Source organism: Kogia breviceps, chromosome 9 (genome assembly GCF_026419965.1).
Source record: "Kogia breviceps isolate mKogBre1 chromosome 9, mKogBre1 haplotype 1, whole genome shotgun sequence".
Lineage (NCBI taxonomy): Eukaryota > Metazoa > Chordata > Mammalia > Artiodactyla > Physeteridae > Kogia > Kogia breviceps.
In genome coordinates, this window is record NC_081318.1 from 86,512,958 (window position 1) to 86,540,145 (window position 27,188).

Sequence of the window (27,188 nt, forward strand, 5' to 3'; positions counted from 1 at the left end):
TTTTATCAAAGAAAGGCTTCTTAAGCCTATTTTTTTTTACCTTCCCTTTCCATAATACCTGTAAAAATGTTCTTCATTACACATAAGGAGACCAAAATTCAGTATGTGTCAATCAAGGTGTAAAACCTTAAAAAGTGGTTTCCTCTTGGTTACTCAGAGGAGGATAACTTCCTCCATTAATATATTGGTTAAAAACTTATTCTCTGACCCTAGCAATCATTGATTTCTGGGTACAAATGCTAAAAATCACTATGGGTGCATAATGTAACTTGTTTACTGTAATATGATCTGGTAATTTTCAAGAAATTAGATACCTTCTCTTTTTTGATTCTGAAATGTCTCTGTCAAAATATTTACTTTTCATCATGTAATGGATTTAAATTAAGTTGATAGGACATCGTTTTCTTAGTTGATTTTTTATGTGAGAAGCAAAACAATTCAGCTAAATGGAAGCAAGTAATCACAAAAGAAGTAGAAGTTGGGTGTCAAAGAGTAGTTATAGAATTTCTTACTGGTTAACACCTTATAGTTAAAAATGTAAAATATATGGCCTTGATTAGGCCCAAATAATTGATTTGTTTTCATTTCTACTCTGTATAGGGCAAATCAAATGAAGCATTCTTGACCAACAGATTCTTAAACTAGAAATTTGTTTAATTGGGGGGCACAGTGAATCTGGAAAGCTCCATTCCCTTCTACTCATACGTGAGACATGAAGAATGGGGTATTTTTATGTCTAGGAGGTTTTTAAGGCTCCAGGGAAAATGGACTGGTTTGAACTCTTCTTTAACAGCCCTAGCCATGTGACTGTCTCTGGACTTCTGAGGCTGACAATGATAGAGAACAACCGTGCAGGACAGCTTTGGGATATCTGGATAGTCAACAGATGCCACAAACATGGTTCTGTGAGCCTGGCTTGGCAAGTGTTCTTATACTACTTTTTCTTTCTTATTATGGGACATGAGAGATGTATAAATTAGGCATCTCTTCACCCAATGTTCAAAGATGGAGGAAACAGCCCCAAACCAGAAAATTGGTCCATCATCCCTTACTAGAAATCTTTTGACCAGTCCCATTTTAGAAATGCCATTGTTTTTCTTTATGTTTATCCAAGAGAAACTTTAGGATAAAACTTTTTCTTTGCCCCCCCTCTTATATACATTTATCCAACTCTTCACCATTTGAACCTCATCACATTTTTTCTAGCACAGGGTCTTTGTCCTGCCTTTGTCTTCTTCTCATATACATTTGTTGGATACAGGACACTTCAAACAATATTGACAAAATTGTTGCTAAATTTTAGTTAACACTGCCCTGTAAGAGCCTGTAATAGTAATTAATATCAGACATCAGTTTAGAGCATAAATAATATAGTGAGGCACATTTGGAAAGGGAGAAAAACTTACTGAGGTAATTTCATTCCATTCCAAGTAGTATTGATGATAATGATAATAAACAATATTAAATAATTAACTTCTTTTGGATCTTACCATGTGTAGGAACTCCTTAACCTCATTATGTGTATTAGTGCATTTAATTCTCCTATCAGACCTATTAGTTAGGTACTGTTTTACAGATGACACTGAGGAACACTACAGTTAAATAATTTGCCCAGTAACTGGAAATAGGAAATATTACATAGGAAATCTGGATCCAGAACCCATTATCTTAGTTGCTTTACTATCCCAAGTCTTATATCACCAAATAGAAACATAAATATATTTCTTAGCAGTTTGTAGACACATGACCACTATTTTACCTGTACATTTTTAAACATGGAATTATAAATTTTTACCTACCAAAGGCTTATTTCTTTCATTTCTGGAAATTACGTGCAAGTAAACTTATTTCCTTCTATGAATATAAAAGATTCCTAGTTTTCTATAATATTCTGTATTTATATAAGTACCAAACCTACAGTCTTTAACTCCTTATATACTTTACCAAAATGAACTATTTTCTCTATGTAAATGAAGGTTTTAGAGTCCTCAATTTACCCATTACTCGTTTTCTTTATCTTTTTCTCCTTTGAACTGTAGTTTATAGAATTATGTATTTCTTTTTCTTTCAGACCGTATCTGTGTAAAGTCAGTGATCACTTATAAATAGGTAATTTCTCCATGAAGTTCTACTAATGTTATCAACAAACATATTTTTATTCTAGGTTCTCTCTTTTTACTCAAAATTACATTACAGAAATGTTTCTTTCTCTGATATATGTCACTTTGGTGATGGAAATTAGTGTAGTTCTACCCTTAGAAATGTGTTTTATCATTGTAAATAACAAAAATTACAATAAAAATAAAATAAACAATGACAACATCCCTTTAATGAATGCATACAATGTGCTAGGCATATAGGACATATATTATCTCTAGTCCCATAATCACAGTATATTTGCTCAACAAATGAGATGCTGAAATTTACCTTAAGGTACTTAACTAAGATAATGGTAGCAGAGTTGAAATCTGGACCCAGGAAGACCTGAACTCATCCTTTTCCACCATATTTCCCTGGGTTGTTAACTATGCTGAGGACAAAGAGACTTCTGACCTCCGTAAGGTAAATCACAATCCTGCAGTTCAGTGTATTTCATCTATGTTGTATTCCATTATATTTGTCCTTCACGGGGTTCATGGAAGTGATATTAGCTCTAATTCTTGCAAGGATGATATATCCTTACATCATCTTAGAGAATTTGCCTTTAAACTGATATTTCAAATTCATATGCTCAGGAAACCTTCCCTTTGACATCAACCTCACCGTATGTTCAGACATCTTTATCTTGTTAGAGGTGATATCCAGCCCTGTGGCTTCCAATACTGCATATTTACCTGCAACCTTCACTTCTCTCCTGTGTTCCAGGGCCATATGTCTAACTACTGCCCACTCGGCTGCCCCCACCCCAAGCATTTCTTCAGCAACTTAAATGTAACATTCCACTTAAACTCTTCTCCCATAAAACAAACAAGCAAACCAACTTACAGAGTCCCTTACTGGATTTCTCTAATTCTGCTTTTTACCCAGATAGCTCAGAGTTTGATGCTTTTCTCCCCACAGGCTGGATATACATTATTAGGTATAAAAGATCACTGTACCTTTAGCTTTTATCTCTTCCTTCCTAATACCACTGCCCCATCCTACATCACTCCCTCATCCCCTCATTTGTGGACCACAGTCCCCTAACTGACCTCCATTCCTCCAGGCTCCATTCCTGTCAAATTCCCTGTTACTCTTCAGTCAATTAAAAGGTTCTTGAACCAGCATTTGGTCATGTAACTATCCTTCTCAAAACTTGGATGAGTTTCTATTTCTACTGCTTCAGACTCTTTGGGCAACTGCCATGTCCTCTCACACTTGACGGCAACACCTCTGTTATCTTTGGTTCCCATTATTCCCTAACTCTCTTCTCTCGTCTACATCCCCATACACATAAAACACCTTCACCTGTCCGACAAGCCTTTTCTACATTTGAACCTGCTGTTCTTTTATTCACAATTCAATCAAAATTTTTATATTCTCTGGAAATCACTTGTTTACTCTCGTAGTGAAAAGTTGAGACTGTTCATCTCTGAATTATTGAAGTATAACTTATACTTCTCATTCATTTAGGAGGTATTGGTTAGCTTGGTCCTTACAGGTAACTTTTCATAATGTGCATGTCTGTCATTCTCTCATAAATTGTAAACATTACCAGGACACGGACTATTTCTACCTTTTTGTATACCTGTCTTGGTGATTAGTATACATCATTAAATATTTTAATTTCTTAGTAAATATTTATTTTTCAGTCAACCAAACCTTGAGAATGTCAAAACTTTACTAATGCAACATGATTAGATTTACTTCATTCTCATTTTACACTATTTAGTGTTTTCAACATGCAGTGTTTCTAAGATTGAAAGATATGAAATTCCTAATCTTACATTTCTTCAAAAGTTGTTTGATAACAAAAGAAAGAAGTATATTTTAAGAGATGTATTGTTAGAGATGAGAATTATTAATCTCTCTAACTGTGAAAATGACCCAAATAGATAGGTGGTTAATAGAGCAGTAGATAAATTTATTTTTTTCAAGTGAACTTTTCTGAACAAAAACAAATCCTGTAAACCATAGTAATTGGGTTAGGCTTCCTTGGATTTCTTTTATTTCATGAATTATCTGCTAAAGTTTTCCGGAAAGTAATTCACTATTATATTGTAGCTTCCCCTCACCAGCTATTAGTAAGCCTAGTGCAAAGAATTAGAAATGCACATATATTTTAAAGGCAGCTAAGTCTCTCTGTTAATACACACACATACACAATGCCAGGAGGAACAGGGCCCGTGAGAGCTACCTTCGCCAACAAAGGGAATACAGTATGTATACACAGAGCTGCCTTCTCCAGGCCCCCAAGCCTGCAATTAGTGCAAATGAACTGCGTCTCCCAGAGAGCAAACAGAGTGTCCCTTATGTGATCACCAAGTGTCCTCAGCAATGATCTCAGTTCACCATTAGGGACCCGCATCCAGGTCCTGTGCCACTTGGCACGCTGACTGTGCATGCACCATCAGTCCTGGTTCTGTGAATGAGGTCCTGTCACTGTCAAAAGAATTATGTCCTCCGTAGTGAATCTCGCTGTTTTCCTGTGAATAATGGTACACTCTGAAAGCACCCCAGCGCCTAACCCCTGCTTATTTTGTGTGGGTTCACAGAGACTGCGATGTGTGTATCCACTCAGATCTTTATCTCTCTCTCTCTTTTTTTTTTTTTTTTTCCCAGGGGGGAGGCTTAATTTTATTATCTTGTTCCCAAACAGTATTGGTTTTATCTCTTCACTGGAGGTGCAAATTTCTGGGGCTATTTTAAGTTAACCTTCTAAAATTAGATATTCCATTTATAAATGAGGGGCATTTGATCTTTTCTTAAAAGGCTCATTTGAAAGTTAAAACTGCCCTAATTGTAAAATGCTCTGAGTATCCAGGTGTGATTATAAAGTAACAAGATAATCACTTTCTAGTCTGTAGCTATGAACTTTAGTAGTAACCGTAACTATACCATTGGGGAAAAAAATGAAATCATGATTAATTTCAGGGATGTCTTTTAAAATCAAAGCAGACTCATTTTGTGATAAATCTGAAAGCGAAGCACTATTTGAACCTCTTTGTGCCCTCAGATTGATTCAACATTTTTGGAATCTTGCATTCAACCTTTTGTAGAGAGTTTTTTTCTGCTTCTCTGAGTGTTTATATGATGTATATGAGAGAGAGATTTATACATGAAGGAGGAAGGCACAGCAAGAGCAACCAGGCTCACACCGGGGTTTGTGGAGCACATACAGAAATGTTTGTGTCTTCAGGTTCTCCAGGCATTGTTAGAGTTTAAGCTTTTTTCTACTCATGGCCATCCATTCTCTCTAGGTCTGATATTCACCCTGTAGCCCATTTTCTTATCACATATTTCTCCTAATGGATATGATTATAATTTCAGTGTGAAATCTTAGCTACTTTATTGTCAGACAGAAATTGCTCAAGTTATTTCTGGCTGAGGGCTTGTCTTTGGCTCTGAAGAGGGAAGATCTCTGGATAAGGTCTCTCTGGGCACTCAGAGATAAGGGGATAGCACCTTTATCTTTTACTTCCTAATTGACTTCTTACTCTCATCAAAAAATACCTTGACTCCAATTTGGCCTCAAAGAATGGCACTTGAATGATCAAGATCAAGGTTAAATAAAGCCTTCTTCCTTTTCTCTTTCAGCCCCTTTGATGTTCCTAAAACTTCAGAAGGTGATGTTATGTTTCATGTAGTACTAATCTCCTGATTTTTTTCAGAATGTTGAAAGCAAGATCTAAGAATTATTGTATATACGTGTCCTATATTTCATTTCATACCTTGCTTTGGTCTTTGAATATTTTCAATACTTGTTATTAGTTTCTCTCACCCCAAGGTTAGTTGAAAATTTGGGGAACTTGTTTCTATATGATAAATATCTCCAGAATTCATTACATTCTGAAAACCACATAGCACATACAATTTCAAAGATGTGAGGATTCATTTTATTGCCATTATTCCAGTCTGCTTTTATTTTTTTTAATAGATCGTTATTGGAGTATAATTGCTTCACAACACTGTTAGTTTCTGTTTTACCAAAGTGAATCAGCCATATGCATACATATGTCCCCATATCCCCTCCCTCTTGAACCTCCCTCCCTCCCTCCCTATCCCAGCCCTCTAGTTCATCTCAAAGCAGCAAGCTGATCTCCCTGTGCTATGCTGTGGCTTCCCACTAGCTAACTATTTTACATTCGGTAGTATATATATGTAGATGCTACTCTCACTTCGCCCCAGCTTCCCCTTCCCCCTCCCTGTGTCCTCAAGTCCATTCTCTATGTCCACATCTTCATTCCTGCCCTGCAACTAGGTTCATCAGTACCACTTTTTTTTGGATTCCATGTATATGCGTTAGAATACGGTATTTGTTTCTCTCTTTCTGACTTACTTCACTCTATCAGTCTGCTTTTATTAAAATGTTAAAAATTAATAGAAGAAAATATGCTAGTTAAGGTAGCACTTCTTCTCCCCTGTCAATGAAAAATAATTCCCTCTACTAATATTTTTAGTAATTCTTTCCAATTTAGTTGTTTATGTCTCAGGATTTCTTTCCTGTCATCTTCCACTCTTAGACCTTGAATTTTTCTATTCTTATAATTCCTCATATTCTTTTAATATTCCAAAGAACTTGTAACCAATTGTGGGTTTTAGATATAGGTGAAAATAATTTTGAGGTATTGAATATGCTTTCTTAATAATTCATATTTCCCTGGCTAGCCTCCTAAATAGATGAGATCCAATTTGGTTACAAATATTACAGATAAAAAGTAATCTCTTTACAGGATTGGGAATCCCTGCTCTCTCAATTGATATATCATCTCAAAAATCAGCAGCATAGTTTTTTTTGTTTTTGTTTTGTGATATGCGGGCCTCTCACTGTCGCGGCCTCTCCCGTTGCGGAGCACAGGCTCCGGACGCGCAGGCTCAGCGGCCATAGCTCATGGGCCCAGTCGCTCGGCGGCATGTGGGATCTTCCCGGACCGGGGCACGAACCCGTGTCCCCTGCATCGGCAGGCAGACTCTCAACCACTGCGCCACCAGGGAAGCTCCAGCAGCATAGTTAATCATTACCCTAACTTTCCCTAATTCTAATATTTTGTTCTAGACTTGTGTTTGTTTCATGGTCTCAAATATTAAAAGGAAACACTAGTTAACATCTCGGGAAAAAAATTATATATTTTTAAAATTTTCCACAGTGTTTAAGGGCCATCCCTCCTCATTCTCATACTGTATATAAAAAGAAATCATAGTACATTTTTTTAGAACTTAGAAAAACTTTAGGAGAAGTAAGGAGTCAGAAAATACCAACTACAAGTCAGTTATCAGCATGCATAGAAACATCTCAGAAGGAGCAGAAAATATAATCATCTTTGCTAACTGGATTGCTAGAGCAGTGGGAGAAGAAGCAGGAGGAAAACTACTTTGCACTGTATTTCTTCTTTGTACTTTTGGATTTTGTCCATGTGCATGTTTTACTACATCAAAAAAAAGTAATTATATTTTTTTCTAAGTCATGAGCAAATATTCAGTAATCACTAAGAGGCAGATATTTTGGCACCCATGGTATAATTCTTCTTCTCATTTGAGAAGGTTAGGGAAAGCAAGGAGATTTGATAAGAGCACTCTTTGAGTAGTGACCTACGATGTTGACTTCTTCCAGTCAACTGGCTACATAGAATGCAGGTGGCCACTGCATGACAGCTTCCTTTCTGAAGGCATAATGTCCTCATTTTCACTATAGAATATGATCTATAGTATGGCCATATCAAAAATCAGTTACAATGATATTTTTCTCCTGTCCAAGATCAAGCCTGAAGTAATCAGCTTGAAGTAATCAATCAAGCTTGATTCATTTACAAGAACCTAAAGTTCAAATTCCAAGAAATTCAGCTTCTAGTAGTGAAACAAACAGCAGCTGTGACAGCCTCCACTCCTTCCCACCTCCGACTACAATACAATAAGACTTTATATCAACCTAACAAACATACTTTTTGATGAGATTGTTGAGTTTGCAAGAAAGCAAAGGAAATCCTCAAGCCCCACCACTTCCACCACCATGGTCACGACAACAGATGAGCAGAAACAAGAGTGTGGAGCAGTCTATTGTTAGACTTGAAGCCCAAGCTTGCCCTGACGCTATATGAGGAGACTAAGCTTTGGGCTAATATAAAATCGGGGAGCTATGTCTCTGATTCTGGTTTAAATCAGTACCCTCAAAGGTACCGGAGTGATGCCAAGTTCATAGCTCAGTAGCAGCCCCTGGCACCCAGCAAAATCAAATGCAGAACTCTGTAGGAAAACATACAGAACTTAGAAAAAATTTGTGGTTTCTGAGGATGATTTTCCCTCCTTTAAATCACTTAACACCACAGCATGTTTCAACAGAGGAAGAAAAGCTCAATTTGTGCAAAGACCTTTTAAAGAAGAAACATTAACTTTGTGTGTATCCTTTTTTCTTTAGAAATTGCACTGTTTTTTGAAAACACCTAATATCTTTCTTTTTCTTATTAGTTATCCATTTTATACACATCAGTATATACATGTCAATCCCAATCTCCCAGTTCATCACACCACCACCACCCCCGCCCCACTTTCCCCCCTTGGTGTCCATATGTTTGTTCTCTACATCTGTGTCTCTATTTCTGCCCTGCAAACCGGTTCATCTGTACCATTTGTCTAGATTCCACGTATATGCATTAATATACGATATTTGTTTTTCTCTTTCTGGCTTACTTCACTCTGTATGACAGTCTCTAGGTCCATCCGCGTCTCAACAAATGACCCAATTTCATTCCTTTTTATGGCTGAGTAATATTCCATTGTATATATGTACCACATCTTCTTTATCCATTCGTCTGTCGATGGGCATTTAGGTTGCTTCCATGACCAGACTATTGTAAATAGTGCTGCAATGAACAATGGGGTGCATGTGTCATTTTGAATTATGGTTTTCTCTGGGTATATGCCCAGTAGTGGGATTGCGGGGTCATAGGGTAATTCTATTTTTAGTTTTTTTAAGGAACGTCCATACTGTTCTCCATAGTGGCCGTATCGCTTTACATTCCCACCAACAGTGCAAGAGGGTTCCCTTTTCTCCACACCCTCTCCAGCATTTGTTGTTTGTAGATTTTCTGATGATGCCCATTCTAACCAGTGTGAGGTGATACCTCATTGCAGTTTTGATTTGCATTTCTCTAATAATTAATGATGTTGAGCAGCTTTTCATGTGCCTCTTGGCCATCTGTATTTCTTCTTTGGAGAGATGCCTGTTTAGGTTTTCTGCCCATTTTTTTGGTTGGGTTGTTTGTTTTTTTAAATATTGAGCTGCATGAGCTGTTTATATATTTTGGAGATTTATCCTTTGTCTGTTGCTTCATTTGCAAATATTTTTCTCCCATTCTGAGGGTTGTCTTTTCGTCTTGTTTATAATTTCCTTTGCTGTGCAAAAGCATTTAAGTTTCATTAGGTCCCATTACCTCCATTACTCTAGGAGGTGGGTCAAAAAAGATCTTGCTGTGATTTATGTCAAAGAGTGTTCTTCCTATGTTTTCCTCTAAGAGAAAACACCTAACATCTTAAAAATCATTTGAAATTGACCACCTACTTTTTGTTTCAGGGTGAGAAATCATTTAGGTTGCTTGGCTGATTTAACTACACAATTTATTTAGTGTTCTAGGTAGTAGAACTCACTGATAAAAATAATAACATTTACTGAACATCTACTACGTTCTGGTAGTTGACTGTTCTAAGCAATTTGTATACATGTCTCATCTAACCCTTATAGGTAAGTAATGTTGTTCCATTGTACAGTTAAGGAAATTGAGGCATGCACAGAGTGAGTTAAATAACTTGCCCAACAGCGCACCATGAAGGGCAGATTCAAACCCAGGCAGTCTCACACCAGCCTTAGCAATTATGTTCTGCTGCTTCTTGTGGAGCATGTTTGTTGCTATCAAGAATGGCTAAACAAAAAGAAAAAAAAAATTAATCTCAAATTATTCCTATTCTCTTCCCTTATAAGCTATAAATATGTTCCTCAATCTTTTTTTTCCCCCATTAAATTTTCTCTAGCCATGCTTATTTCCAAAGAAATAACACGAAGACAGGAGAAATGACATAAAGACATGAGATTTATTAAAATTTGTCACAGAGCCATTAAAAATATAAGTTACAGAGCTCTCTTACAGGGTAAAACAAATTTTGGAAATTCAAATTTTATGACTGTTCAGAGAAGTAAAATCAACAATTTCCTATCTGGCTTTAAGATATTATTTTCCCTCATTTCAAAGGATGGCAATTACAGAAAGCTGAACATTAACTGTAAGCATAGACCGTATCAAATGAAAATATGGTTAAGGTATAAAATAGGCAATCTTCTTCTTGAAATGGTTTTATCTTGGTTTCTGATTATTCTTTAATAAAACTCAGTAGGGACATTCAAAACCATGGTTTTCTGATTTATCCTTAGTCTTGTATCCAAAAGGCAATGTGTTAGATACTGCCAGGGTAATAAACATGTAAGTAAGTGGAATGGCTACTATACATACTGTAATATCAAAGCCTAAGACTGGACCAGAACTGTAAAATTTATGCAGACTGTACTAAATGCAAAAATACATATATTTACCTCTCTTCCCATTAATGGTTTTCAGTCCCTGTACTATATACAGATCGTTCAGTTCTTCTGAATTTCTTATGGAAAGAAGGAAATTGTTTGCTGAATCCAACAAAACTTTAGGGTAGGAAAGATGAAAGAAACTATATTTCTTAATTCTTCACAGCAATAAAAGTGCACATAAAACATGTTTTTATAGGCCATTGCTTATAAGACTGTATATTAGCAATGCCTATTTTGTTTCTCAACGTTTCTATAAATTTCTAGGAAATACAACAGTCCTGGTCAAAGGGAAATTTTTCTTTATGATTATCATTCTTTAAAAATAGGTGTTCCTTCTTTATTGGAATATTTTTTGTTTCTATTGTTACGGCAAAAATAAACCCCTTGCTCTGGTTTGTAAGGCATCTAAGCGACCAAGAAATGCAAAATGGAACGCTCAAAAAATGCCAGTGTTTGATAAAGTCTTTTCACTTAAGCAGCAAGCGTCTTGGGGGAAAATTACATTTACATATCCAAAAAATTCATGTTTGGATTTAACAATAAAACCATGCTGAGAAATGTGTCTTATAAGTTAAAAAAGGCAATTCTACATGACCACTGTTTAATCAAGAAATACCTTCAAATCACTATAAAAGTAAAACATGCTTGGGGTTATTTGGCTCTTTCTCTTTAGTCAGACTTTAAAGAGTCTAAGGTTTCTCAAACTGCAGATCTGACATACATGAGATCTGTGTTAGGGCACATTTGCATGCATATAACTTTAAGCTGAACTCCATGGGAGGAGGGGAGTGCTAGCAGGAATGGCTACACATGCACCTTGGTTGGTCGGTAAAATCTGTTCTTTCCTATCCTTAATTACTAAAAGTATGCTTTGGTGGTACATCCAGACAATGGAACATTTTTCAGTGCTTCAAATAAATGAGCTATAAAGCTATTAAAAGACATCAAGCAAACTTAAATGTGTATTACTAAATGAAAGAAGCAAATCTGAAAAGTCTCTCTATACTATATGACATTCTGGAAAAGGCAAAACTATGGAGACAGTAAAAACATCAGTGGTTTCCAAGAGTTAGAGGAGAGAGAGGGGTGAAAAGCAGAGCACAGAGGATTTTTAAGGCAGTGAAACTACTCTGTATATTACAGTGGTGGATGTGTGTCATTATACATTTGTTCAAACCCATAAAACACAACACCGAGAGTGAACCCTGATGTAAACTATGGACTTTGAGAGATAATGATGTGTCACTGGAGGTTCATCAATTGTAACAAATGTACCACGCTGGTGGAGGATGTTAGTAATGAGGGAGACAATGCATTTGTGGGGACAGAGAGTAGCATATAGGAAATTTCTGTACCTTTCTCTTAATTTTGCTGTGAACTTAAAATTGATCTAAAATATAAAGCCTATTTTTTAAAAAGTCCATTCTGTTCTTAATAGGTACTTTCTCAGTTACTTATATAATACCCAACATATCTGATTTTTTAAAATATTAAGCCACATACAGAAGAAAGACATAATTATATTATCTAAAATGTAGTGAAGTTAATTTCTATTCTCCTTATTAAGCAGGGAAACAATTGTAATGTAGCATGAAATGATAATTTATAGTCCCAGACATGGTAAATATTGGTTTGGTGGATTGTAAGGTAAACTTGCCTAATATACTATTTCATGAGTTGAATTGTTTCCCCCCCCAAATTCATATGTTGAAGTCCAAACCACCAGAATCTCAGAATGTGATCTTATTTGGAAATAGGATGAGGTTATCTTAACTAAGTAGTAGTAGTAATTAGTTCTACTAATTAAGTTGTAGATCGGTAGGGTGGGCCCCTGACTCCGTATGACTTGTCTCCTTCTAAAAAGGGAAATTAGGACCCAGGCATGTATACAGGGAGAATACCATATGAAGACTGTAGTTATGCTGCCACAAACCAAGGAACTACCAGAAGCCAGCAGAGAGGCCTGGAAAAGATCCTTCTGTAACATCTTCAGAGGGAGCATGACCCTGCTGGTGAACCCTTGTTCTAGGATTTCTAGTCTCCAGAACTGTAAAACAATAAATTTTTATTAAGTCATCCAGTTTTGTTCCTTTTTTTTTTTTTTTTTTTTTTTTTTTTGCGGTACGCGGGCCTCTCACTGTTGTGGCCTCTCCCGTTGCGGAGCACAGGCTCCCGACGCGCAGGCTCAGAGGCCATGGCTCACGGGCCCAGCCGCTCCGCGGTATGTGGGATCTTCCCGGACCCGGGCACGAACCCGTGTCTCCTGCATCGGCAGGCGGATTCTCAACCACTGCGCCACCAGGGAAGCCCTGTTCCATTTTATTATGATAGCCCTAGCAAACTAATACATACCATTTGGCCTACAGTCTCCTTAACTGCCCACTGCCTATAGCCTAGTGCTTGGCACTTAGCAGGGGCTCAACAGATGCTCAATTAATAAATTAATTAATTACTACCATTTTCCTAGTACATAATATAGGAAATATAATGCCAGTTTCTTCCTTTGCTGACTCTTAAATAATGGAGTTTCTCAGACAGCTGCCTTAGGTACTCTTGTTTCCCTGTACCTTATCATCTCCCCAGAGAATTGTATACAACTCTTTTGTGTCACTGAGTATCCTTCAATAAATCATTATGGTAGTACTCTGCATTGTTAGCCATTGGGGGGAAGTACTTCCTCTCCACCTCTCACGTTGTCTTGCATGTCAAAGAGGGTACTTAATTTTCACTCACTGGCTCCTTGACTTATTCTGCCCAAAAGAGGTAGAGTGACATCTCTGAGTGACACATCTTTGAAGGATAATCTGGGCCTGCTTGGCTCAACTCCTCTTTTTGTTTCCTCTTAATACTCTGCATGGCTCTTCCAGGAACAGGTTCTACCCCTGCATGGGAAGCCTGTCCTGGGTCAGTACTGCCTGTGGGTATATTGGCTTGATTCTGCATTTTACCAGAAGCCCTTGACCCTCACCATAAACTGCATCCCTAGATTAGCCTTTATGAATAGTGCATGTGGCTGTCCATTTGCCTTACTCATTTTTTTCTCTTATTTTCTTCAAATAAAGAAGGTGGATGCTCCTTATTACCTACATCTCAACCCAATTCTCAGTAGCCTGATAAAAAGTTCTTTTTCTCTCCCCCATTAAGCTCTTGTCAAGTATCTTGCACCTTGTAGGTATAAATTCATGTTTGCTAATGTAACAATTGATTGATTCGATAAGAATAAAGGAATGAATGAATAAATGAGTTAGATAAACTGGGAGTATTTGGCTCAGTAATCTCTAGCACATCAATAAATATAACTATAGACATCTCCAAAGGCTCTAGATTTTTTTTTTCAGGAGATGTCTCACATTTCTCTTGAAAATATAATAGTTATTTAGATGAAGAAAAAAGTTTATTTGTTCATAGCTAATCTTTGACTTTCTCTGTTAGCATATTGTATATTTTCTCTTTATGCATTCATTTAATCCATTCCAACTTGGCTTTCCCATCCACCACTCCGCTGCAATTAGTACCACAGCTGGTAGCTAACATCACCAGTGACCTCCATATCATTAAGTTCATTAGATTTTACATCCTTATCTTGCTGATGGACCGTTTAGAAGTTTTGGCCACAGTTAAGTGTTTCTTCCTCATTGACCTTTGCTTGGCTTCTGTGGCATAAAGATCAACTGGTTTTTCTGTTACTTCCCTGGTTGCTCTTCCCTCATCATTCTCTCAATGACTGTTAAATGTTGGAGTTCCTCAGACAGCTGCTCTAGGTATTCTTGTTTCCACTGGCTGCACTGTCTCTCTAGGCAATTTCATTCACTCCTATGGCTTAAATTATAATACAATCTATCTATATGCTGTTGTCTTTCAAGCTGATTCCCTCCAGCCAAGAACTCATTGACTTGACATCTCCATTGTGAGTTTGGCATGGACTTCTATCTCTTGTGCTTAAAATTACAGCCGTTATTTTTCCCACTCCTGACAGAGTCCGGCTCTTCCTGTCATGGTGCCTAGCTCAGTGAATTGCTTTGCCCCCCACTGGGTTTACCATGACTTCTCATTTGTCCTTATCTGTACATTTTTTAAGAAATCGTACCCAATCCGTATTCTAAATTTTTTTTCAGTTCATAAAAAGAAGCCATGCCCATGCCACCATCGTCTCTGTCTCAAACACAAAAATAACTCCCCAATGGTCTGTAAATGTCTACTCTTAACACTCTCAAACCCCCAGAATAGCTAAGAGGTTCTTTGTGGAGAATAAAAACCTACTTGTGTCATCCCCTTGGTTAAGACACATCAGTACCTTCTCATTACTCTCAGGATACAATCCCAAATTCTGAGCATGCTTCCTAAGGCCTAATCTATTCCTTTTTAATGTATTTCTTTCTCCCTTGCTTTCCTCTGAAAGAAGTCTCTTGACTCCTTTTTCTAGTCTCAGATTTGATAGCATGTTGGAAAAAGGGCTTTCCTTGATTCTTTATGAGGAATGTGTATGTGTAAGATCTCATCTTTGCCTTTGATAGTATTCATCACACTTAATGTTGTTTAAAGACTACACGTCTTGAAATATTTTGAGTTCTGTGAGAGCAAGGATCATGCCTCTCTTGTTTGCTCTTCTGTCCTCGGTGCCTGACACCAACTGTGTGTTTAATAAATACTGATTAGGTGAATATTGAATAAATGAATGTGTTCAGATCATGACCTTGAATTTTAACTTTTCATGACATTTGGAAATACCTGAGAACAGTACACTTCATGTATTGGTAATTACATGCTGTAATAAGGTACAGCAAAGAGAATCTAAAAAGAGCAATGGTGCCTTCTCTTGCTATTTCTTTCCTGCACAATTTACAAAGGTTAAATCTGTATGAAGAATCAGCTGGGAGACTACATCACTAAGGACCATATTATTTTCATAAAATCTTCTTTTTAAGGGCAAAACAACAAAAGCTTGTAAAGTATTCTTGTCCTAATTCCTAAAGATGCTTTCATATTGCTCTCTGAGACTGATGCATATGGGGAAAAAAATTAATCCAAGCCATTGATTAAGACAAAAAGTACATTCTACTTTAATTTACTCATTTTAAATTACCTTTATTATTTTTAAACTTATAAATATAGCCAACTAATGCAAAGGTATGTAAAAGAAACTCCCACACCCATACAAATTTACTGTTTTTGTTTAATCAAAGTTAACTATCTGTTGTACATCTTTCCATCCTGTTTTTATGTTCATATAGTTGTAAACAAAATTATATGCATGTATCTAGCTTGGTGTTTGCTTTTTTTTTTAAATAGAATTAACAGTGTACACATATTACTCTTCAATTTGGATTACTCTTTGAATAGTAATGATTAGCACCTTTTCCAGTTCAGCAGGTCTTTACACTACGTAGTTTTCCATGGTAATGATAAACACAATTTGTTTAATCATACCCTCATTGATAGGCATCCAAATCATTTCCAGGTCTTTGCTACTACAAACAGTGCTACGGTAAATATTATTATATAGGTATGTTTATACACCACCACCTTTATTCCTAGAGGTTATATTCTCAAACTGGGATTACTGAGTTGAAGCATATATGTATTTGTATATTTTGTTAATGTTAATAGCTATGGATTCGGTTTCCAAACAATTGTGGAATTTCATATTTCCAAGAGGGCTGCCTCATTATCACATTAACATTGTATGTCAGTAGCGTCTCCTTCTAGTTTCTGGGTTAAGCTGTCCCCACCATGCCTTCTGCTGTGAAGAAGCCATAGTGACCCTCAGTGCAGGCGGATCGGTTCTCTATTCCTAGCTACTTTCCAGGTCTCCACCAGAGCATACTTGGACTTCTGCATGATGTCCATACCACAGGGAAGTCTTGGGAGTAGTATTTGCCAAATGTGTTCATCCATTTATCTCTGACAACCCAGTGGAGATTTGGAGCCACTCTGCAGGAAACATTCCTCCCAAAGTTCCAAACTAAAGTAGTTATAGGCCCCCTCTGCTTTTGGCTCCCTTGATCTTTTCTATGGTTTCCCTCTTCTTACCATTAACTTTCCACACCCGAGACCAAAACCTAAATATAGTGGTGCTGCATCCCTGAGTGAACCAGGGAGTATCTTAAATCTAAACATTTCCCCTTTGAATTTCTCTCCCAATCACCATCTTACCTTGTAGGAAATTTCTCTGAAACTGAGCTTTCCAGAGGTAAGATTTCATTCAGAACTTTTTGCATGTTTAAAAGTGACTTTCGGGGCTTCCCTGGTGGCGCAGTGGTTGGGAGTCCGCCTGCCAATGCAAGGGACGCGGGTTCGTGCCCCGGTCCGGGAAGATCCCACATGCCGCGGAGTGGCTGGGCCCGTGAGCCATGGCCGCTGAGCCAGCGCGTCCGGAGCCTGTGCTTCGCAACGGGAGAGGCCACAGCTGTGAGAGGCCCGCGTACTGAAAAAAAAAAAAAAAAAAAAAGTGACTTTCTTTTGCCTACATAGATGAATAATATTTTGGTAGAGTTAAGTTCTTGGGTTGCTGTACTTTTCTTTTCCTCAAGTTACTACAGATGTTACCTTACTGTCTTTGAACTTAGGGTATTATAGATGAAACGTCTGATGATCTTCTGTTCCTCTTTTTTTTTTGTAATTTTCTTCAATGTGGAAGCTGGTAAAGTTGTTTTTTAACATTGGAGCTTGGAAATTTCACCTAGATGTGTTTAGGTGAAATATATGGTTCATTAATTTGGCCTCAGATTTAGTGAACCATTTTAATCTTCAGACTCAAGTGTTTCTTCATCTTAGGCAACTTATATTCTATTTTTATTGAGTTGTTATTTCTTCCCCATGTGGCCCTTTTCCTCATTCTGGGTCTCATACCATTTGCATGTTGGTACCCTTGGGTCTGTCCTCCAAGCCTTTTATCATTTCTCTTAAGGTATGCATCTCTTTTAGTTTTTGCTCTATTGTATTAGTTTTCTATTGCTGCTCTAACAAATTACCACACACCTAGTGGCTTAAAACAATGCATATTTTTTATCATATAGCTCTGTAGGTTAGAAGTCTGACCTGGGTCTCACTGGGTGAAAATCAAGATGTTTGAAAATCTGTTCTTTTCTAGAGGCTCTAGAAGAGAATCTGTTCTTATGCCTTGCCAGTTTCTAAAGGCCACCCACATTTCTCAGCTTGTGTTTGGTCCCTTTCTATCTTCCAAGTCAGCAACCGTGCATCTCTTTCGCCATTCTTCAGTAGTCACACTCCCCTCTCACACTCCTCTTCTGCTTTCCTCTTACACTTGTAAAGACCCTTGTCATTAAAATAAGCCCACCTGAATAATTGAAGATAATCCCCCAATCTCAAGGTCCGTAGTTTAATCAGTTCTGCAAATCTTCTTTTGCCATGTAAGGTAAAAATCACATGTTCCAGGGCGTAGGGCATGGGCATCCTTAGGGAGCATTACACTGTCTGCCACACCTGCACTGTGAAATGGTCGTCCAAGTTAGTCATTAGCAATAATTAGCTGAAGGATAGGCGAGAATGATGAGTGAAAGGGGAACTCCAATAGGCCTACTGATCATTTTCAGAGCTGGTTACAATTGTGCTTTTCCTGTTAGCCTTCATAGAACTCATTCCCTGGTGAGCATAGCCCACACTCACTCAGAAGTTACAGTGGCTCGAGTGACTAACCGTATGTTCTTGTTCTCTCATAGAATCCAGTGAACATGAAGACAAGAGTGCAGGTGCCTCAGGGGAGACACCCTCCCAGCCTTATCCTGCACCAGTGTATAGTCAGCCCGAGGAGGTGAAGGAACAGATCGATGATGCAAAACCAACTAAGTCTGAAGAGCATGAAGAACCAGACCCACTGCCTGATAACTGGGAAATGGCCTATACAGAGAAGGGCGAAGTCTACTTCATTGAGTGAGTTTCACACACGTCTCTGAACACTTCCACAAAGATCATAGTAGCACATAAATGATGTTGTAACTGGATATGTGGGCAAAGTATTGAATTTCATGAATTGTGATATTAGCTTCCTTCTTTGTGAGAGAATAAGAGGATAGCACCTTAATACAATTAAAGATCCTAGTTTACAGCTATAAATCAAAGAATGAAGTAAACAATACCACTGTAAAATGTGTTGCAGTCATGACTAAAAAGGCAAATCTCCATGTGATGCTATTATTGAATTAGAAATAGTGCACTTGTCATGAGGAAATAATTACTCTACCCTTCCAAGACCTCCATGTAGTTCAAATGAGATAATCTCCATCTTTTAAATCAGATTGCTGGAAACCTCAACCATCATGTCCAGTGGTTTAATAGGATGCAACTATTGAGAGCAAAATACTTGCTAGTCACAAATGAGAATGTTTTAAGCATTTGACCCTGAGGTCAGGTGTCAATAAAATCATGTGTTTGTATAGTTCATCATACTTATTTTTATTAAATTCCATTCTATTTGTTGCTTACCATTTTTATGACTTGGCAAGGAAAATGAAATGCTAATTCTGAACTCACTAGTGATACAGACTCAATCTAATCTTTTCTTTCTTTAGGGACTTTTTTTCCCAAACTGAATTTTTATATGTTTTATTAACAACATTGTCTAGCTTTCCTTTTCTTTATCTTCTAGGAGTAGAACAACTTTTTAAAACTCCTAAGTTGATCTTAGCTCAAAATTAAATTGTTGACGTGCATGAGACTATCAAAATGTTCATTAGGAAGAATAAAAACTAAAAATATTGTAAATGAACAACAACCATTATTCCCTCAAAGTTGTAGAAGACTCAAAGAGAAAAATTAATAGAATCTGAAGTTTTCAGTGCTGATAGTAGATAAAAATATGTAAACTCTGATTATTTGAGAAAAATATTAAAACTAGGTTCCCTTTCCCAACCTGGAGTGATTTGTGACTTAGATCTCCATAGGCAGAACTCAATTGTGAAATTGAAATGTTACCACTTGCCAATATTTAATTCTCACATGAAAACTTTGTAACATGTGGCCAAGGAAATACATAACCAGGTAATTACCTGGTGCTCTGCTTGACTCCAACATGGATGAGAAATGCAGAAAATATATTGCTACCATTCACCTTTTGACAAATCTTATAAGTTAAAAAAGAAAAGAATAAGAATCTCTTGCATATTTCTTATTGCTATAGTCAATGACCCAGAGACATCTTTTATCAATTAATTGGAAAAGAGAAAGTCATATAGAATTTTTTTAATGTTCAAAAGTATTTATATCAAAAACATAATTTTGTTATTGATAAACATAGCATAGCACCACTGCAGACCAGAAGTCAAAATATAAACCCTAGGTGTGAGGTCATGCATTGGTATTCAGAACAATTGATGTTCAGAACAGTGAGGCTGATGACATACACATTTTTATTATATAATATAGGCAGAGTAAGACATGTGGAAGTAATAAAAGAAAACCAGCATGGCAAGTTGATGAAAAAACTGTTTCCTTATAGTGTTTCCAATTGCAATTATAAAAACCTCCTTTTTTATGAATATAAAATAAACTTTCCCCTTTTAACTGTGTCAGATTTTGGGATTGTGGAGAAAAACGACTTCTCGTAAGACAGAAGTTGTGTTCATGGTTTATAGTAAATGATGAGGCTCTGTCAGGACTTGGGAGAATCTACCAAAATGACTCTGTTAATATTCTAGTCAGTCATCCAGTGTCAGAATCCAAAGATTCATTAGGTTTTGTCCCTGCTCTCAAATTTATTGTCAAGTTGGGGAAAGGAAAATAAGAGGAATAGTTAATTAGTAAACAATTGATTTTTGAGTTTTATAATACTATTCAGAGAAGGATATGCTTAGCGTAGACATAATAAAAGGAAGCATCCTAGGGAAGGTAAAATAACGTAGACTTGAAAAGTTGGTAAAAGGTAGATAGAGCACTCCAGGTATAGGAACTGTCATTGCAAAGACCAGTGAGAAGACTGGTAGTATTAGGAGCAGAGATGTTGAGCTGAAAAATTAAGACAAAAAAAAAAGGAGACAGTTTGATTCACAGTGAGAATGCTAGTGCTGAGGGAGACTCATCCCGAGGTCAGGGAGAGAGAAGAAGCCTGGAGTAAGGGCTGAAGTGAGCGTGTGATGGAAAGGTGATTAATGTAAGAGGCAATGGCAAATGCCTGCTTAAAAAAGTCATTCACAGAACGGAGGCATCCCCTGGTCCACCCTTCACCAGGACCAGCTTGAGATCTGAGATCTGTCTTGTCTTCCTTCAGAAAGCTTACTTTGACTCTCAAGACTCAGTGTGATAAGCTCAGGTATCACAGAGCAGGGAGGGATCAGTGTCATTTTCATCTGGTCCCTCATTTTCACACCATCACAACCTGCGCTGCCTCTTCCTTTCTCACTGACCTGCATTTCACTCTGCTGTACTTTTCTCTCAGTTAATTTTCTCCTGACTGCTTTCACTCTTTGCTCGGGAGTACATCTTTCCTTCCTAACTACATTTGACAAGATCAACATTTCAACCCACTGTCATTAATCTCTGGGTATCTTTGCTGTTGAATTCATAATGAATTCTTATGTAAATTAACTCTATACTATAAAAGTCCCTTGGAAACAATCTGGTAGAGAAGGATGCAGGGACAGGAGAGGGACCATGATGGGGCATTAGGAATTTCTTAGGGACTAAGTCATGATATGTCCCAGAATTTCTGCCCAAGAAACTTAAAAAACAAATATTATTTGTAACATAAAAGTTTGCAGTGCTGAAGCAAAATCATAGTAAAAAAAAATAAATAAAAAGGGAAAGTAGCGTAAGTTAAGAGGAAGGTAAAACAGACAGAAGAAAAGGTAGAAGAGACAAAAAATTAGAGATTTATGAGGTAAGAAGAGCTGATGATACCAGTAAAAACTACTCTGGTACGAATATTGCGAGAGTTGCTTAGAGTAATGGAAGTCTCCCCTGGTAGGTAACACGTCCTTATTACACTTTATTGAATCTTGTTTCCAATGGAACAAATATCATGATAAAATATAAAATAAGTGAAATAATGGAGAAGGACCCTGCAGTTCTGTGTAAAAATTTATATATATATATATATATATATATATATTTATATACTCATTTCTGAGTAGAAGAGCGGAACTCTACCTATACTGAAATGTTCATTTACGTATATAGTTTTGAAATACACATATATGTATATGTATACATACATACATGTATGTATGTGTGTATGTGTTTATATATATATATATATATATATATATATATGTGGTGGGGTTTGAGTTAAGGTAATAAGTAATTTCATTTTTTTGTCTTCCATGCAATAATGTTTTAAAATAATTACTGATTTACTCAGTATTGCAAAGTAGTTTATATCTCAGTACTTTACAAGTGCTGCATTTAGAATATGAGAGGAATTTTTGTCATTGTTCTCAATACTGAACACGTGGGCCAACTGTATTTCCCACTCTTCAAAACTACTTCCTTTGATGAATAATAAAAGCAGATTCCTTTTGTCACTTACAGTGATATTTAATGGGAAAAGGTGAATATATAAGAAAGTATTTTTAAACAACAGAATTTTAAATGCAGGTGAATGGACTCTTCCAAACATGCTTTAAAGCATTTATAATGTCACGTGTTTAGCAATTTTAAAAAGACTTTCAAATACATAACATTCTTTAAAACCAGTAGTTTCCTTAACTCATAATATCTTTTTCATTAATATTATCTTTTAAAATAGTATATTAATTGTAAATTCAAATTAGTAATAATAGTTACCACATATCGAGTGCCTACTTTTTTCAAGCTGTGTTCAGCTTGTTTAACAGTAATAGCTAGTATGTTAAGCATTTACACTTTGCTCATTTAATTCTCACTTTAGGAAGCTGCTGAGACTTACAGAGGTAAGTAACTTGCCCTTGGTCATATAACCAGGAATTGACAAAGCCAGTATGTTTGATTTCATTTTTTCAGCACATATTTATTGGGCACATAGTGTGTGCTAGGAACTATTTTATTAAACCCTAGGAATATGGTGGTCAACAAAACTGACAAGATTCATGTTTTCATGGACATACTCTGGCTCCAGGGTCCTTGCTCTTAACTAATTTGCCATGATGCGTACTTTACACGTATTATATCATAACCACCCTATAAAGCATTTGAGGTACCCCCATTTTATAGGTGAGATTCTGAGGCACCCTTGGACAAATTAACATTCCCAAGGTCTTATAGCTTTGTGACCCTGCAAAGCCATTGCCATTATCCCATACTACCTCCAATATATAAACAGGCATTGGCTGAAAAAAAAACTTTTGTAGTACAAATGGTATTTGTTTTATAAGTTTCTCAGCCAGAAATTCATTTTGCAGAGGCTAAATGTTCCATAAAGAAGAGCTGCCACAGGATTAATCTGGATTGACATGCTTTGGGAATCCCATTAAATTAGTTCTTTGTTTGGGAGTCAGTTTAGTTAGTGACATACAAGAGACTGCTATTGCTTTGGCAAAAAACAAAACGGCAACAAGAACCTATTTGTTTACTACCAGCTTCCTGAATGGCAGTGAATGCTATGTCATCTTAAATAATAGATTTTTTAAAAGCAAGCTTTTGAAACTGAAAATCACATCTGTGAAAAATGTCATGGCTATACATGGTTTCCCCAATCTTTGTAAAGGCTGAATTTGCTTTTAAATTCTAAATAAGACACACAATCTGTTGCTTCTTGTGTTGCTGTATTTCCGTAAGTTTTATGTAAATCGCCAATTACCATTTTCAACAAATTTAGAACTTTTATTTATTAAAAGAAGCAAAATATTTGAGAAATTTATTGAAAAGAAAAGGCATTTTTTTGGTAAAGCCTAATGCTTTCTCATTCTAGGCTCAGCACATACCAATGAGTCGTGAAATCTTGTCTTGACTTACTCTCTGTAATTTGTATTACAATAACAGTAGATATATTGAATATTTTTATATATTTTTTTCTGCACAAGATTCTAGTGCAATCTCCAAACAGAAAATAAGTGTTTTAGACAAAACAGTATGCAACAAATACCCATAATATCCAAAACAATATTTATGATAAAACTGCTTTTAAAAATGTTTTCTAAACATATGAAAGACAATATGATGGCAAACTCATATATTCATATGCTTAATGAAAATTTAGGAATATTATTTAGGAAACAGATAACCACTATTGAGATTGACAATTTTTTATGTGGATTACCAATGTATAAATAGAAAAGATAGTAGCACAATGCAAGTCCTTTTTTTTTTTTTAGCAAATATTAACTCACAATGCAAGTCTTGAACAAAAAAGCTGCTGCTCAGCATCAATTAGATGTATCCAATCATTGCATTTAATAGTTCTTCCTTTTGAAATGATGATCTAGAGGGAAGACAAAATCTTCCAGAAAACAATGTAATCATTCTGAGGATTTTATTGACTATAATATAAAATGGAATGAGTCTATATTCCTCTAAAAACTAATGTTAATTTTTAAAATACATAAAATACAGTCAATAATCTCTATGTTATTATTGATTCTGAACCTACGTGACCACTGTTGGAACTTTAACATCCACATACATCTTGAATTGCTCAGACGACTCTAAAATATTTACCTGGGCCTTGTTTACCTTGTTCAAAAGGTTATTATGTTTCATGCCATCAGATATTATTGAGTTCAATCTCTTATTATTCTTCTGAGTTAGTATTTCCCAGGATGAAAATACAGTTTATCAGATAAAGACCGAGATTCAGAATTGGCTTTTTCGGTGAACTTTCAAAATTCAATGTGTTTGTCATTGTTTTAAGTCTGTTACTGTTTTTTAGAGAAAATGGAGCTAAGGAAAGGAGTGTATTTGATAAAAGTTTCTTATTCTACTAATCAGATTTCAGTTGGTGAAATGTCATCCAGTATTTGTGCAATAGTGTAAACATTATTTTGATCTTGGTGTCAAGACAAAGGTAGGAAGGAGAGAGGAAAAGGAAACAATGAAAAGAGAAAGGAAAAGAGGCTTTGTCTTAAAATTGGGTTTGAATCGAGCCTTATATATACCTAAGAAACCATTATGGAGTTTGAGCCCCAACTGGACAAACATAGAGTAAATGAAAAAATAGAATGGAGGATAGACTGTGGCATGATCTATATGACAATTTTGTTTTGCTCCTAATAAACACTCCACTCATTTGATAGCATTTTTATTAACCTAATTCTTTATAACCTCTAAGACCTAATATTCATATGTAGATTATATAAATCACCATTTAAGACTTTTTCCTGGAAAAATACTCAAATTTGATTTTAAAGTGATTTGAATATTCAGGTTTGTAAGGAGAAAATGATTCCAGTGATTATATCATCTCTATGCATGTGCAATTTAATATAATACCTACTAAGTACAAGGCATTCAACACAGTCATTTAATCAGTGATTACTATTCTCACATAGGAGATAAAGGTCTCAGTTTGTAAACCACTGGCTATGGAGGTGGGAAAAAGATCTCTGATTACCCCCCAAGGGAGTGAAGTAAAGCACCTCCGTATCAAAAGCAAAAGTTTAAGTTTAGTATGCCTCTGGTTTCAGATCATAAAAAAAAAACTTTGGCCTTGAGAATCAGATATGTCCGTTTAATACTAGCTCTTTCACTTTCATGCACTAGGTGTATAACCTTGGACAAATTACCTATCTTCTCTCAACCTTCCTTTCTCTATCTGTAAAATGGGGTTAAAAATACGAGCCACAGACTCATTAGCATCAAATGAAGTGAGCTGTGAAAGTTCCAGAACAGTCCCTGACAAAGTAGACAATCAGGAAATGTTACAAGATAGTAAGAATAACTTTGCAATGGTGTGGCATAATGTCAGCAGCTTTTCCTGTTGAAGGAAAGCGTTTTCTGTATGAGAAGAACGTTTCCTCAAAAGATAAGATATTATTTAATGTGCTGCTTTTGTCAATTTGGCAAAGGTTAAACTTACAAAATATCCAGAAATTTCTAATCATTGCAAGTTAGCCTATCACGTCATCAGGGCCATTCTAATATGAATTTAAACTAGAATTGCAAAGTTGAATGAAATTTTACTTCTGATTTGCCCCCGTCCTCCAGATAGACTTAGTTTAAAAGCAGAAGACTTTTGGATAGACCATGTTTTAAGGTTTTCATCCGGATTTTTAAATAGGACAGATATGCAACTTGAATAGCCACTGACTCCACTTGACCTCTCACTTTTCATAATCCTCACATTAACGTTATCCATAGAAATGCATACAGTAGTATATTATTATGATTCAAAGTTTCTTGAAAATGTGTGTTCCATTCCTCAGCTAGAAGTTTCTTTGCAAATGTAGCCTCTATATGTGTATGTGTCCCTGTTAAAGAAACTAGTATTGAAATACAAGATTATACAACATTAGCATCTTACCTTCCTGTCATTTGTGCTCCCCACGATTTGGAGAAAAGCAGAAAACTGGTATTCTGCGTCTGAATCTGCTCTAACAATGAAAGTGAAAGGAAATCACATCCTCAAACTTGAGGAAGGATAGTATGCAGATTGTGAAAAATCCTTCAACTGTCCCGTTTTACACAGTCTCCTGCCCAATGTTGAATCCTATTTTCAAATGGAATTGTTGAGGTTTAAAAATATATAGTTTAAGGGAAGTGGAAAAGCCACTTGGTCCATTGTCTCCTAAATGCATTAAAAATATTCCCTTTGTAAGGCATCTTGAAGAAGCATGCAAATTACAAGGCTTGTTAGAACTACTGTTGAAAAATACTGTGCGGTATCTTCATGTGATGTTCGCGACAACTGCTGGAGGTTACTACTACCCACTTTCCTTCAGGATCATTTCAGAGGATCAGCTAAAAATGCTGTTAACTATAAGAGACTCAAGCTGTCAAAATCTATTAAAGTGGGCTTCCCTCGTGGCGCAGTGGTTGAGGGTCCGCCTGCCGATGCAGGGGACAAGGGTTCGTGCCCCGGTCCGGGAAGATCCCACATGCGCGGAGCGGCTGGGCCCGTGAGCCGTGGCTGCTGAGCCTGCGCGTCCGGAGCCTGTGCTCCGCAGCCGGAGAGGCCACAATCTATTAAAGTGACATACCGTTAATACTAGTTCAACCTAAAAAACAATCATCCTGTAATGAAATGTTTTATAGAAACTCAGGAAAGCTAGGAAATTCATGCTTCTCTACTAAATTAGCCAGTATTTGAGACCCATGGTGGTGTGGTATAGAAATGGTAATTTGACTCCCTGCGATGGCTTAGTAATGGCCCCTTCATACTTATCCATAGGTGTGTGTGCTTTTGTGAATATGTCTTAGAGACTTAGAAATAACTTTCTTCCAAAAAGGAGGGAAGAATTTGGAAGAAGCAGATGTGGGTAAAAAGAAGCGAAGTTTATTTTCCTTAGTCACCTCCCAAATTTGTTGCTAGTATATAAAAACATAGACATCAACATACTCTCATACACACACACACACACACACCACACAACACACACACACCACACAACACACACAC

The 27,188-nt window shown here is 36.5% G+C and overlaps 1 protein-coding gene across 11 annotated transcripts in view; it reads left to right on the plus strand.

Annotated features, from left to right (window-relative positions):
- Positions 1–27,188, plus strand: part of MAGI2 (membrane associated guanylate kinase, WW and PDZ domain containing 2) — a 1,353,221-nt gene that overhangs the window by 858,265 nt on the left and 467,768 nt on the right. For all 11 annotated transcript variants that reach the window (XM_067042757.1, XM_067042759.1, XM_067042752.1 and 8 more), the window contains one exon: positions 18,388–18,598. In XM_067042757.1, coding sequence (XP_066898858.1) covers positions 18,388–18,598 — 211 coding nt within the window. The remainder of the gene's footprint in view (positions 1–18,387; positions 18,599–27,188) is intronic.